This window comes from Oryzias latipes, chromosome 2, assembly GCF_053564925.1.
Source record: "Oryzias latipes strain Hd-rR chromosome 2, Olatipes_Hd-rR_3.1".
Classification (NCBI taxonomy): Eukaryota; Metazoa; Chordata; class Actinopteri; order Beloniformes; family Adrianichthyidae; genus Oryzias; species Oryzias latipes.
The window spans coordinates 26,774,509-26,787,628 of NC_136238.1; the positions used below are offsets into that span (position 1 = coordinate 26,774,509).

Sequence of the window (13,120 nt, forward strand, 5' to 3'; positions counted from 1 at the left end):
CACACAAAAGCACCTTAATAAGTCATGTGATCTCAGTTGGTGGTGTGCTGAATTGACGTCACTGAGATACGACTCGCATTTACTGGGGAAGATCCGATCTGTCTGCTTACACAGCACACGCAAATGCACGTATCTGATTCATTTCCGATTTATTTCCACATATGAGATGTATCCGATCTGAAAAAAAGGGATTCCATGCGCTTTTTTCCTGCTTACACGTTCACCTGTCATATCCGATCTGTGCCACATGAGAGGAAAAAATCGGAATTGGGTCACTTGAACCATGCAGTGTAAAGGCGGCCTTTGTGTGCACCTGTACATACTTCCTCTAGAGGTCAGAATTGGACAAAAACAAAAGTGAAAGAACATCAACAATATAGAAACACAAATTTCTATGCAGAATAGAAAAACTGTGGTTTCAGTGAGTGGAGAGCATCTACACACTGCTACTTCCGATGGTTTCAGTTTGGAACAGCTGGACGTTCCTTCATGAAGATGTACTAGAAAACCTACTCTGCTAGAGAAGGTGGTGTTTGGTTTAGAGTTGGAAATGTTTGAGAGCTGAAACAGGCAAATTTAAGAAAGACAAAATGGTCAATGTGACTGATGAACCAATCAAATAATTGGATGGAGCTCTGTGATCTCATCTCAGTCATGGGTTCAGCAGTCAGAACTGGACCTGAGGAGTCCAGCTTTGGAACCAGCAGAGAACCAACAAACAGCAGAAACCCACACTGTGAGAAAGACTCCACACTTCTGACTGATGTTCACGTCCACTTTATTCCACACAGTAAAGATTGGAACAGAACACTGAGAACCAAAAAGAACAGAGGAACAGTTCTAATGTCGGTAACGCTTTCTTTTACAGTACAGTACTTACAGTGTACTTAAGTGGTATTTACATGGTACTTATAGTGTAACTACAGGGTACTTACAGGGTACTTACATGGTACTTTTTATGGAATTTACTGGGTACTTACAGTGTGTTTACATGGTACTTTCTATGGGACTTTACTGGGTACTTACATGGTACTTTCTATGGGACTTTACTGGGTACTTACATGGTACTTTTTGTGTCTACTCTGTACTTACATGGTATTTACTGTATATTTATATGGTACTATTTGGTTCATACCTATGTGGTACATACTGGGTATTTATAATATTCTTACTGGGTATTTACATGTTGTGCAAAGGTGTCTTTTATGGTACCACATGTAAGAACAAGGTAAGTACAAATAAAGTACCTTTACCTTTAGGTCTGCACTCGCTGCGTGTTTCATGGTATTTACCATCAATTTACCACAGAAACTACCCCTTAAGTACACTGAAACTGTAACTGTAAAAGAAAGTCAGCCCTATTTCCACTCTATTACATGGTACTTTCATTACTAAATACCGGGTATGTTCACTTGAATAGTACTTGGTACTTACCCCTTAAGTACACTGAAACTGTAACTGTAAAAGAAAGTCAGCCCTATTTCCACTCAACTACATGGTACTTTCATTACTAAATACCGGGTATGTTCACTTGAATAGTACTTGGTACTTACCCCTTAAGTACACTGAAACTGTAACTGTAAAAGAAAGTCAGCCCTATTTCCACTCTATTACATGGTACTTTCATTACTAAATACCGGGTATGTTCACTTGAATAGTACTTGGTACTTACCCCTTAAGTACAATGAAACTGTACTGTAAAAGAAAGTCAGCCCTATTTCCACTCTATTACATGGTACTTTCAGTAGTAAATCCTGGGTATGTACACGTATTACCTTCCCGTACAGTGTACATACACGCTTGGTCTTCTGACCTCACCACATGAGACAATGCTAACCTGTTGGTAAGGGTAAAGTAACTACATTGTAAACAAAATATACTGGCCTGATTACTTCTTGTAACATGAGGCAAGTTTAAAGAGAAACAAGACAGCAGTGAAAACAACAATCTTTAATATGATACGTGTCTGCAGTGTACAAAGTGTCATCACAATGAAATAGGTTTTAAGTACAAAACAGTACAAAGGAGAATTCTAAAAAACACATTATTGGCCTGAGGGTCGTGCTTTTTGTCCATCCAAATTCTTTCAGCAGAGTTTGGTAACGGTGCAGGACTTCTTCAGGGTTTGTAACTGCAAGAAAATTCACAATATGAGCTCAAGTGAACATAAAAAGCATAACGACTTTGATGAAATACAAAATAAATTTTACTTATTTAATCATTTCTGTAATGAGTTTGATAAATCTCTATGAATTTTTTTATCGCTTTGACTGTAATGCTTGAAATTAATCAAGTACTATCTTCATTTAAAAACATGATAATAAATTATTCAAAACTTAAATTTTTTTAAATATTGTTCCAAAAATGAACTTGTTTTAATATATATTATATAATGTCAGGAAAATATGTAAAACAACAAGGCTAAATATTTACTTTTAATACTAAAAACACCCCGAGTGTGTGATTTTGTTAAGTAGGTCGGGGCAAGTAAAGTTGCAAATTCCCAGCGCACTTGAATGCAGCACAACTACCCCCCAGAGTGAACGTGCAGAATAATCCGGAGAGCCTCAAGGCGCGCGCAACAGTTTGAATTTCTCTTCATCTGGCAGGTAAGCCAGTGTTTTTGTTTTTTTTAAATATTGGATAAATTACATGTAAATATTTAAACTGATCAAACTTTATAAAGAAGCTAACCTCGTGATTTCAAGCCACTATCTGTGTTTGAAACGTGACGTAAGAGCATGTCTACCTTACTGCAATAATTTCAGTTATTTCATGTATACATTTCCAAAGTTTGTAATGAAAATCTACAAACATTGTTTTTACTTACCAGGAGAGTGGCACCTGTAAAACAAGCACGCAGCCTAAATGATAACGTCTGTTGTTCTGTGCTCGTTTGACTGAGCGCACGTCTTTCTGGGAAAATCAAAGAAAATTTTATTTATTTTCAAATATGATAGAGACAACAATACTACGCAACAGTGAATGTAACTGTTTGAAAATTAAAACATATTTTTGTGAATAACTGTGTTGAATTTGAAATTGCCTATTTATTTTTTTTTCCTTTTCTTTTACACTGCAATGTTTTTCATGCTAATGCAAATTGTAGGTGCGAATAATATTTATAAAGAAGAAATAGACACAGCAATTGCCAATTAAAACATTGCTTTTGTCATTCTTTGTCTAAACAAATTAGATTTTTTTATGGCAATTTGGATTTTTTTTTCTTTGATTTCTTTTTTGTTGTTCATGTTTATGTAACTAAAATATAAAGTTGTGAATAATTTATTGTCATGTTCATAAATGAGGATAATTGATTAATTTCAAGCATTACAGTCAAAGCGATAAAGAATTCACAGAAATTTATCAAACTCATTACAGAAATGATTAAATAAGTAAAATATATTTTGTACTTCATCAAAGTCGTTATGCTTTTTATGTTCACTTAAGCTCATATTGTGAATTTTCTTGCAGTTACAAACCCTGAAGAAGTCCTGCACCGTTACCAAACTCTGCTGAAGGAATTTGGATGGACAAAAAGCACGACCCTCAGGCCAATAATGTGTTTTTTGGAATTCTCCTTTGTACTGTATTGTACTTAAAACCTATTTCATTGTGATGACACTTTGTATGCTGCAGACACGTATCATATTAAAGATTGTTGTTTTCACTGCTGTCTTGTTTCTCTTTAAACTTGCCTCATGTTACAAGAAGTAATCAGGCCAGTATATTTTGTTTACAATGTAGTTACTTTACCCTTACCAACAGGTTAGCATTGTCTCATGTGGTGAGGTCAGAAGACCAAGTGTGTTCATGTACACTGTACGGGATGGTAATACGTGTACATACCCAGGATTTACTACTGAAAGTACCATGTAATAGAGTGGAAATAGGGCTGACTTTCTTTTACAGTACAGTTTCATTGTACTTAAGGGGTAAGTACCAAGTACTATTCAAGTGAACATACCCGGTATTTAGTAATGAAAGTACCATGTAATAGAGTGGAAATAGGGCTGACTTTCTTTTACAGTTACAGTTTCAGTGTACTTAAGGGGTAGTTTCTGTGGTAAATTGATGGTAAATACCATGAAACATGCCGCGAGTGCAGACCTAAAGGTCAAGGTACTTTATTTGTACTTACCTTGTTCTTACATGTGGTAAGTACCATAAAAGACACCTTTGCACAACATGTAAATACCCAGTAAGAATATTATAAATACCCAGTATGTACCACATAGGTATGAACCAAATAGTACCATATAAATACACAGTAAGTACTTTGTAAGTACAGAGTAGACACAAAAAGTACCATGTAAGTACCCAGTAAAGTCCCATAGAAAGTACCATGTAAACACACTGTAAGTACCCAGTAAATTCCATAAAAAGTACCATGTAAGTACCCTGAAAGTACCCAGTAGTTACACTATAAGTACCATGTAAATACCACTTAAGTACATTGTAAGTACTGTACTGTAAAACAAAGCGTTACCCTAATGTCTACAAGAAAACATGAATCACAAGAACACCAGACACAAACACCAGTCTGGTTCTTTATAATTTTATATTTTATACAATACCGAAATATTTATGAACCATATAGTGTTAGATTTAGAGATGTACAGTATAAAATAATTCTAGTTTTGTCATGGTAACACAAAGACTTAGACAACATAGTTATAGCTTATACCATGGACCGGGTAAATACTTGATTCTGATTGGCTGGTGGGTATAGATTAAAAAGTGATAATCCACAGTGATAATTGCACGCCTAAAAAGAAGTTCCGGTCACATAGCTTCAATATTCTACATCACTGCGCTGGCTTCTTTACCACAACCTTTAGCTTAATCATCTGGATAAAAACAAGCACTAAGAGGTGAATTTTATCTCTGAACTGATTTTATTTAACACATCGTGATGGCATAGATATCCCGTTCCTTTGCAGCTGTAGTCAAAGTCAGTGCTGGCCCCACCGGTGCGTTATGTTACAGTGACAATGTGCCACATCACATAACAAATAGTCCGCTTTTTGAGAAAAACGCAATTTAAATCCAAAAAATAACAAGAAGAAAGTACTAAAAACGGATTGAATATTTCTTTCTTTTGTAAGTGACCATGGTGTTAGCAGGTTAATGGCCTTCAAAGTGTGCAATATGAGAAATTAACGCACTTTGCAGAAGAAACAGATCGGGCTTCCACGGTGTAGAATAATACACACTTCGTCTGTCAGTGTCCCTGACATAAACAACAACCACAATGGTTAACTCAAAAACTTTTAACAATAACATAAAGTACAAAATTCTACTACGAAAAATCAACCAACAAAAATTGAACATTATCAGCATTTTTAAAAAATCAAATCTTACCCTCATAATTCAAAACAGCACATTTCTATTTAGCAGTATATCTAATAAAATTAATTTCATGAAGTTAAATAACTTAAAAAGTGAAACTCATGATGTTTAGAATCATTACACAATCCCTGATTTGAGATATGTGAGCATAGTGGCTTATAGATGACAAACACCTAGAAATTATGTCTAAAAAATTACAATTTTAAGTCAGAAGAATAAAAAAGAAGGGTTTCAGTTCAATGCATCCAATAATCACTTCTGCCTCCTCATTACTAAATAACTGCATCAATGTGGTCTGGAGCCCATCAGCCTGTATACATTTAAATGAAAGATCAGGATGGTTTAATAGCTGACCTCAGGTCAGTTTCTCTTCTGCATGAGTTCTCTGTTTTAAGGTCAACTACATCACTAAACCTTTTGGCAAATACTTTACACAAAAAAGGGGTGATTTGAGACTAAATACATCGCTAAAACTTTTTTTATATTGTTTACACAAAAAGACTAGATACAGAACTAAAATTGTTTATCACATTCTTTACATGAAAAGGGTAGTCCCCTTTAATGTGTTTTCATGTGTGTCTTGAGACTGGATGTTTGGTTAAATTTTTTTTTACATACTTTACAAGAAAATGGCTTTTCTCCTGTGTGAGTTCTCATGTGTTTTTTGAGATTAGATATTTCACTAAAACGTTTATCACATTCTGTACAAGAAAAAGGCCTTTCTCCTGTATGAGTTCTCATGTGGTTTTTGAGATTAAATAATTGACTAAAACGTTTATCACATTCTGTACAAGAAAAAGGCTTCTCTCCCGTATGAGTTCTCATGTGTGTTTTGAGATTTTGTACAAAACTAAAACTTTTATTACATTCTTTACATGAAAAAGGCTTCTCTCCTGTATGAGTTCTCATGTGTTTTTGGAGACTAGATGAATCACTAAAACGTTTATCGCATTCTACACAAGAAAAAGCCTTTTCTCCTGTGTGAGTTCTCATGTGTTTTTTGAGAGTAAACAGATGACTAAAACGTTTATCACATTCTATACAAGAAAATGGCTTCTCTCCTGTATGAGTTCTCATGTGTGATTTAAGATGAGATGTTTGACTAAAACCTTTGTCACATTCTTTACAAGAAAGGGGCCTTTCTGTTTTATGAATTCTCATGTGTGTTTTGAGAATATGTGCAAAACTAAAACTTTTATCACATTCTTCACAAGAAAAAGGCTTCTCTCCTGTGTGAGTTCTCATGTGTCTTTTGAGAGTAGATATTTCACTAAAACTTTTATCACATTCTTTACAAAAAAAAGGCTTTTCTCCTGTATGAGTTCTCATGTGTATTTTGAGTTTTGATTTTTCACTAAAACTTTTATCACATTCTTTACATGAAAAAGGCTTCTCTCCTGTGTGAGTTCTCATGTGTGTTTTGAGATTATATACAAAACTAAAACTTTTATTACATTCTTTACATGAAAAAGGCCTCTCTCCTGTATGAGTTCTCATGTGTTTTTGGAGACTAGATGAATCACTAAAACGTTTATCGCATTCTACACAAGAAAAAGGCTTCTCTCCTGTGTGAGTTCTCATGTGTTTTTTGAGAGTAAACACATGACTAAAACGTTTATCACATTCTATACAAGAAAATGGCTTCTCTCCTGTATGAGTTCTCATGTGTGATTTAAGGTGAGATGTTTGACTAAAACTTTTGTCACATTCTTTACAAGAAAAAGGCTTCTCTCCTGTGTGTCTCATGTTTGTTTTGAGCTGAGATAAATAACTAAAACTCATCCTCTGATCTCTGTTCTGTTGGTCTGTCTCCTCATCTGTAGTTGATGCAGATTCTGTCTCCTCATCTGTACTTGATGTTGATTCTGTCTCTTCATCTGTAGTTGATGTTGATTCTGTCTCCTCATCTGTAGTTGATGTTGATTCTGTCTCTTCATCTGTAGTTGATGTTGATTCTTTGTTTTGGTTTCCTTCTTCATCCTGACTATCAGTTACATTAAAGCTCTGCTGATTGTTTAGATCTGCTTCACTGTTCTCATCTTCCTCATATGTAGGGATCTCCATCAAGGTATCAGTCTCCCCCTTCAGATCAGGCTGATCTTCATCCTGACTGATGCAGAGTTCCTGTGGCTCCTCTTTAATTTGTGAAAGTTGTTGTTCCACTTGTTCGTCTTTAATCTGTGGAGGTTCTCGTTCCTGCAGTTCCTCTTTAATCTGCAAAGTTTCTGGTTCTCCATGTTCCTCTTTAATCTGTGAAGCTTCTGGTTCTCCCTGTTCCTCTTTAATCTGTGAAGTTTCTGATTCTCCATGTTCCTCTATAATCTGTGGAGGTTCTGGTTCTCCATGTTCCATTTTAATGTGTGGAAGTACTGGTTCTTCATGTTCCTCTTTAATTTGTGGAGGTTCTTGTTCCCTGTGTTCCATTCTTAAACTGCTCTGTTGGCTGCACAGATCCTCTTCACTCGCAAAATGCTGAGGGGGGACTGTAGGGAAAAAAAGACAAAAAAGGAGAACTTTTATACTTTTAAATGTATACTGTATGTGTATTGTCAAGAAATAGTTTGTCTTGGTTCTCTTTTACAGATAAGACAGGTAGGGGTGATGTTAGTCTTTCAGTCTTCAGTAGGTTAAACACCTAATTAAAGAAACTCATAAGTTTTCAAAAAAGGTTTCTATACATTTTAATAAACACACACTCCCCACACTGACAAACTCATCTTTTACAGTAATAAGGTGGTGGTCATTGATCTTGTGTTTCCTACTCCGGTGGTTTTCAAGGGGAAGATGGTCAGGTGGCACGTGTGAAATTGCCCCCATTAACTGATCTAAAAACATTTACCATCTCCAGGATATCAGCTCTTTGTTCATCCAAACAGGCCTCGATGAAACACAGAGTAGTTAGGAATATGAAACATCATAAAATACGTTTTTCTTTGTGTTTATTTGATTCTATTAAATTTTTACATTTTGATAAGAATGACAGTACCGCAATTTAGTTATAGCTTCAGGCGGTTTCGCAAAAGTGCCGCCCCTTTAACTGTCTCCATCAATAATTCTTGGAGGTTTAATCACATGTCATTACACTTACAGATCAGAAATGGAAAAGTCATCACTTCTTTGTCCTGATTCTGCGAAACAAACTATGAAGCTCAGAGAAGCGAGTCTATCTGCGTTCGGCAGCTGTTTGCACTACATCTCCCATGATGCATTGGGTGAAAGTGACAGCGTCTCAGGGCACAATTAGTCTTTTTCTTAAATGCATTGAAACCACAACGAACACACATCAAACATTTTTTAAATCTTTTAACTTTTATTAAAACTTTTAGAAAAAACAGATGAATGCTGGTGTGCTGCTGGATTTTTGTCAAGTGTGCCGTGGCTCAAAAAAGGTTGAAAAACACTGCCCTACCCCATCTCTTATGTGGGGATTCAGACACTCAGTGATCTTGGTAGTGGCCCGGGGGCGAATGGCGGCCCACGGGAAGATTTTTTGTGGCCCTCAATAAATCCTAAATTAGGGTTGTGCTGAAGAACGGAGCCGGAAAGAAGCCAGGGTTAGCACTATGCTAACACGGGCTAACAACATTAGCATGAACATAAATCCATGCAGGAAAGGCTGCAATCTGCATCCAGGCTGCACGTAAATATGTGGGAATAACATCAGCCTTTATATTGTCGGGACAAGACTGGAAACACAAATCCATGTGATTGTTTGAATGGTTTCTGTGCGGCCTTTCTGCTTTGAAGCTTACACCACCCCACAGCCGCTGAGTGAGCTGGCGCTCCGAGCTGCCCCGACACACACTTTTACCGGGACACCCGGTTCTCCTAAATTCGTTCACGTAGAGCGGCGGGACGGGTCACAGTCCTAAGTCTCCCACACGTAACAAAGCATCCCCCGTTCCCTCTCAAACACAAAACTGTAAGTCTGCCCCCAGAGCCAGAGAGCAGGGAGGCACGGAGGGGAAGAGAGCGCCGCCCCAGCCCAAACAGGAGAGCAGCCCCCCCCGCCGCGCCGGGAGAGCCCAACGCAGGGCCCCACCGGAGAAGGACGCCCACAGCCCCAGACGAGCACCCCACCACCACCCAGGAGTTCCGGGCATCCCCCCGCCCCAACCCCAGGTACAGGCCAGGACCCCCCAAGGGAGACCCGCTCCGCACTCCAGGCAGCCATCCGCTCGGCCCACGGTTGGTCGAGGGAGGAGCAAGGCAGGGGCCCGCCGCCCCCGCCCAGGAGGGGGGAACCCCGGGGAAAAAAAGAGGGCCCACAAGGGGTGTTGTAAATACGGCCCGACCACCGGCTCTGCCACAGTTGGAAATTTGGAGGACCAGAACCCACCCCCCAGGGACACGAACAACCCCGGCTCAGATTCAATTCAATTCAATTCAATTTTATTTGTATAGCCCAAAATCACAACAACAGTCGTCTCGATGGGCTTCGAAGTAAAACATGAAATCAAAAGGATCACGAATACAAAGAGTTCAATAGAAAAATACTAAAATGAACTAACAAACTGACTAAGCTATACTGGCATCCCTGCCCTTAGACCCCCCTTCGCGGTAAGGAAAAACTCCCAAAAAAACCGGATTCCGGAAAAAACGAAGAAATCTCAGGGGTGCCCACATGAAGGAGGGATCCTCCCCCAGGACGGACAGGCGATTTACCAGAAATCTTAGAGAAGAATTAACTTATCTAAATCTACAACTACATATATAAAAGTCCAGCAGACGAGCTTCATCCAGCCGTGGTTGTGGGGACAGTCAAAGGCGCGAGTCGAGCCGGAGACAGGAACCACAGCCAGGTGTAGGAGCAGGAGCAGAGGCGAGGTACTCGGTCAGGTACAGAGCAGAGACGAGCCAGAGATGAGCCAGAGGCAGGATCCACAGCCAGGTGTAGGAGCAGGAGCAAAGGCGAGGTAAACGGTCAGGAACTGGAGCACGGATGAGCCAACTGGAGTCTGGAAGCACTCCCACTCCCCGGGAGGGGAGAGGAAAAGAGGGACAATACATGAATCGCACTGCACCAAACAGAGGCATGGAGAACTAAATGATAAATTATGATCAAGAATAGAGGAGAGGAAGGGTAGAAGTAAAAACAGGAAAGAGGACAGAACCCCAGTGCACCATAGTTACCCCAGCTTCAACTTCTAGCAGCTAGTCTGACAATAAGCCTGTCCAAAGAGGAATGTTTTCAGTCTAGCTTTGAATGTAGAAACTGAGTCGGCCTCTCTTACATGAGCTGGGAGTTTATTCCATAAGACAGGGGCTTGGTGACTAAACGCTCTACCTCCAACCGTACTTTTACTAATTCTAGGAACCACAAGCAGTCCTGCATTTTGCGAGCGAAGTGTTCTCATTGGATGGTAAGGGACTATGAGGTCCTTAATATAGGACGGGGCCATTCCATGTAAGGCCTTATAGGTTAACAGGAGGATCTTGAAGTTTATTCTGGAATCAACTGGGAGCCAATGAAGCGAAACTAACACAGGAGTGATGTGATCTCTTCTGCTAGTTCCAGCTAACAATCTAGCTGCTGCGTTCTGAACAAGCTGGAGACTTCTTAAGGAACTCTTAGGACACGCTGCTAACAAGGAGTTACAGTAATCCAGCCTCGACGTAACAAATGCATGGATGAGTTTTTCAGCATCACTCTTAGAAAGTATATTTCTGATCTTAGCAATATTCCGCAGGTGAAAAAAGGCAGTTCTGCACGCCTGAGATATGTGAGCCTTAAATGATAAATCCTGGTCAAGTAAAACCCCAAGGTTTCTAACTGTGGAATTGGGGGCTATACTTATGCCATCCAGGGAGACTATCTGAGCAGACAGAGTATCTCTGAGGTTTTTAGGACCAAGGTGTAATGTATTTATTTATTTTTTAAAGTCACTTCCCTCAGTTTAAACTGGATCATCGTGGATGAGTCATTATTTGGGAAATAAAATAAAGTAATAAAGTAAAATAACGAATAATAATTATATAATAACAAAAAACTACCCAACCCCCACGATATCATCGTCCATCCCGATGGTTGACTGCAAACATCATCAACTGCCAATTTAAGGGACATCGCCCAACCCTATCCTAAATGATCTTTATTAAACCAGCTGTACATTGTTTCACTAGAAAAAAAAGGTATTTACGCTCAGGTGTCAACGGTACAATGTATTAATTTCACCACAAGAGGGCAGACAACATTTTCTATGTGACTGCAAGTTGGTGTTTAAAAACCCACTTCTATTAAATTTGTGTTTTAGGTGTTTTTAGAATGTTCTTGTAGCATTTTGCATGAACGAGGACATACATAAAACATTTTTGAGTATTTCTTTTTATAAATAAGAGCAAATAAAAAAGGCAACAAAAGAAAAAGCTACGTGGTCAGTCTACCATAACCGAGCTCCAAAGTGAAATTACAACACTACGGGATAAGTGTGAATATATGGAGGGGACAATGAGGCGGGGAAACATTGGCATAGTCAGTGTTGACGAGCGGCAGGACTCCAGCAGCCCAGATGAGGTCTCCAAAATACCTCTTTATAGAAGTTTGCTTGCAATGTGTACCAGATGGCTACCTCGGCCTCCAACAGTGTTACCAACCCCATTTTGATATTTTACTCATTTTAAGTTAACCATGGGTGGGCTGACAATAATAAGCTTTAATGTGAAGGGTCTTGGTGGCAATCAAAAGTAAAAAAAATATTACTTCACGTCAAACATTATAGGTGCCAAATTGCACTACTACAAGAAACACATCTAACAGATGATGAACATCAGAAACTAAAAAGGTCTCGGGCAGATAAAGTGTACTACTCATCACATTGTGAGGGGTTTGGCTATACTAATACACAGACAAGTCAATTTTACTGAAACTAAAGTACAAACTAAAGTACACAAAGACAGGGAGGGAAGATTCATTCTAGTAAACAGACTAATAGATGGCATTGCAGTTTCATTCATAAATGTATACGCTCTGAACGAGGATCAGCCAGGATTTGTCAAATCACTCTTTAATACGATAGCAGAGCATAGCTCTGGTATTCTATTCATGGGGGAGACTTTAACTGTATAATGTCACAACTGGACAGACATTCTTTTTCTACATCTTTATCCAAAATGGCTATAACCCTTAAATCTTTGTCTATGGAGACTGGATTTGTGGATGTATGGAGATCTAAATTTCCAAATGACAGATATTTCACTTTCTACTCAAACAGGCACAAATCATTCTCACAACTTGACGATTGTTTTTACACATAAAGCTGAAATACATAGAATTGACGAAATAACAATAATCCCGATGACAATCTTAGATCATGCCCCGATCGTGTTCACCTGTGTCTTGTCTGCCCTGTCTGTATATAAGTCTTGTCTCTGCCTTCCTCTTGTGCCGGTCCATTAGCTTCTTGTAGCCCTGTTCATGATATGTTCCATGTCCCTCGCCACGCCACAGTAAGTTTTTGTTTTTGTATCCTGCTCGGCAGCGCTTTTTGTTAATTAACCCTCTAGTCCTGAACCCGTTGGCCTCCCGTCTCTGCGTCTGGGTCCTACCGGCTCTCGAGCCTCCCTCACCTTGACAGATTTTATTTTTTTTTAATTCGATTTCCGATTTTTTCCCGATTTTTTCCCCCCGCCCACCCTACTTAAGGAAAGCAATAAGTACAAACGCCACACAACTTTGGCAAATGTTGCTTTTATTTAATCAAACCCAAGACAAATGTAACACCAATTTCTGGGAGGAATAATAAATGAATGAACACGCTCTTGGAATCAA

The 13,120-nt window shown here is 38.8% G+C and overlaps 2 protein-coding genes across 4 annotated transcripts in view; one reads left to right on the forward strand and one right to left on the reverse strand.

The window, feature by feature from the left end:
• The window catches only part of LOC144981362 (uncharacterized), a 104,175-nt gene that overhangs the window by 29,812 nt on the left and 61,243 nt on the right, over positions 1 to 13,120 (forward strand). The gene's annotated exons all lie outside the window — the stretch shown is intronic.
• Positions 762 to 13,120, reverse strand: part of LOC144987124 (uncharacterized) — a 319,301-nt gene continuing 306,942 nt past the window's right edge. For 2 of the 3 annotated variants that reach the window (XM_078936193.1, XM_078936188.1), the window contains exon 2: positions 762 to 7,835. In XM_078936193.1, the coding sequence (XP_078792319.1) occupies positions 5,911 to 7,835 (1,925 nt within the window). In that variant the 3' untranslated portion in view covers positions 762 to 5,910. The remainder of the gene's footprint in view (positions 7,836 to 13,120) is intronic. The other variant, XR_013650993.1, reaches the window with a different exon arrangement.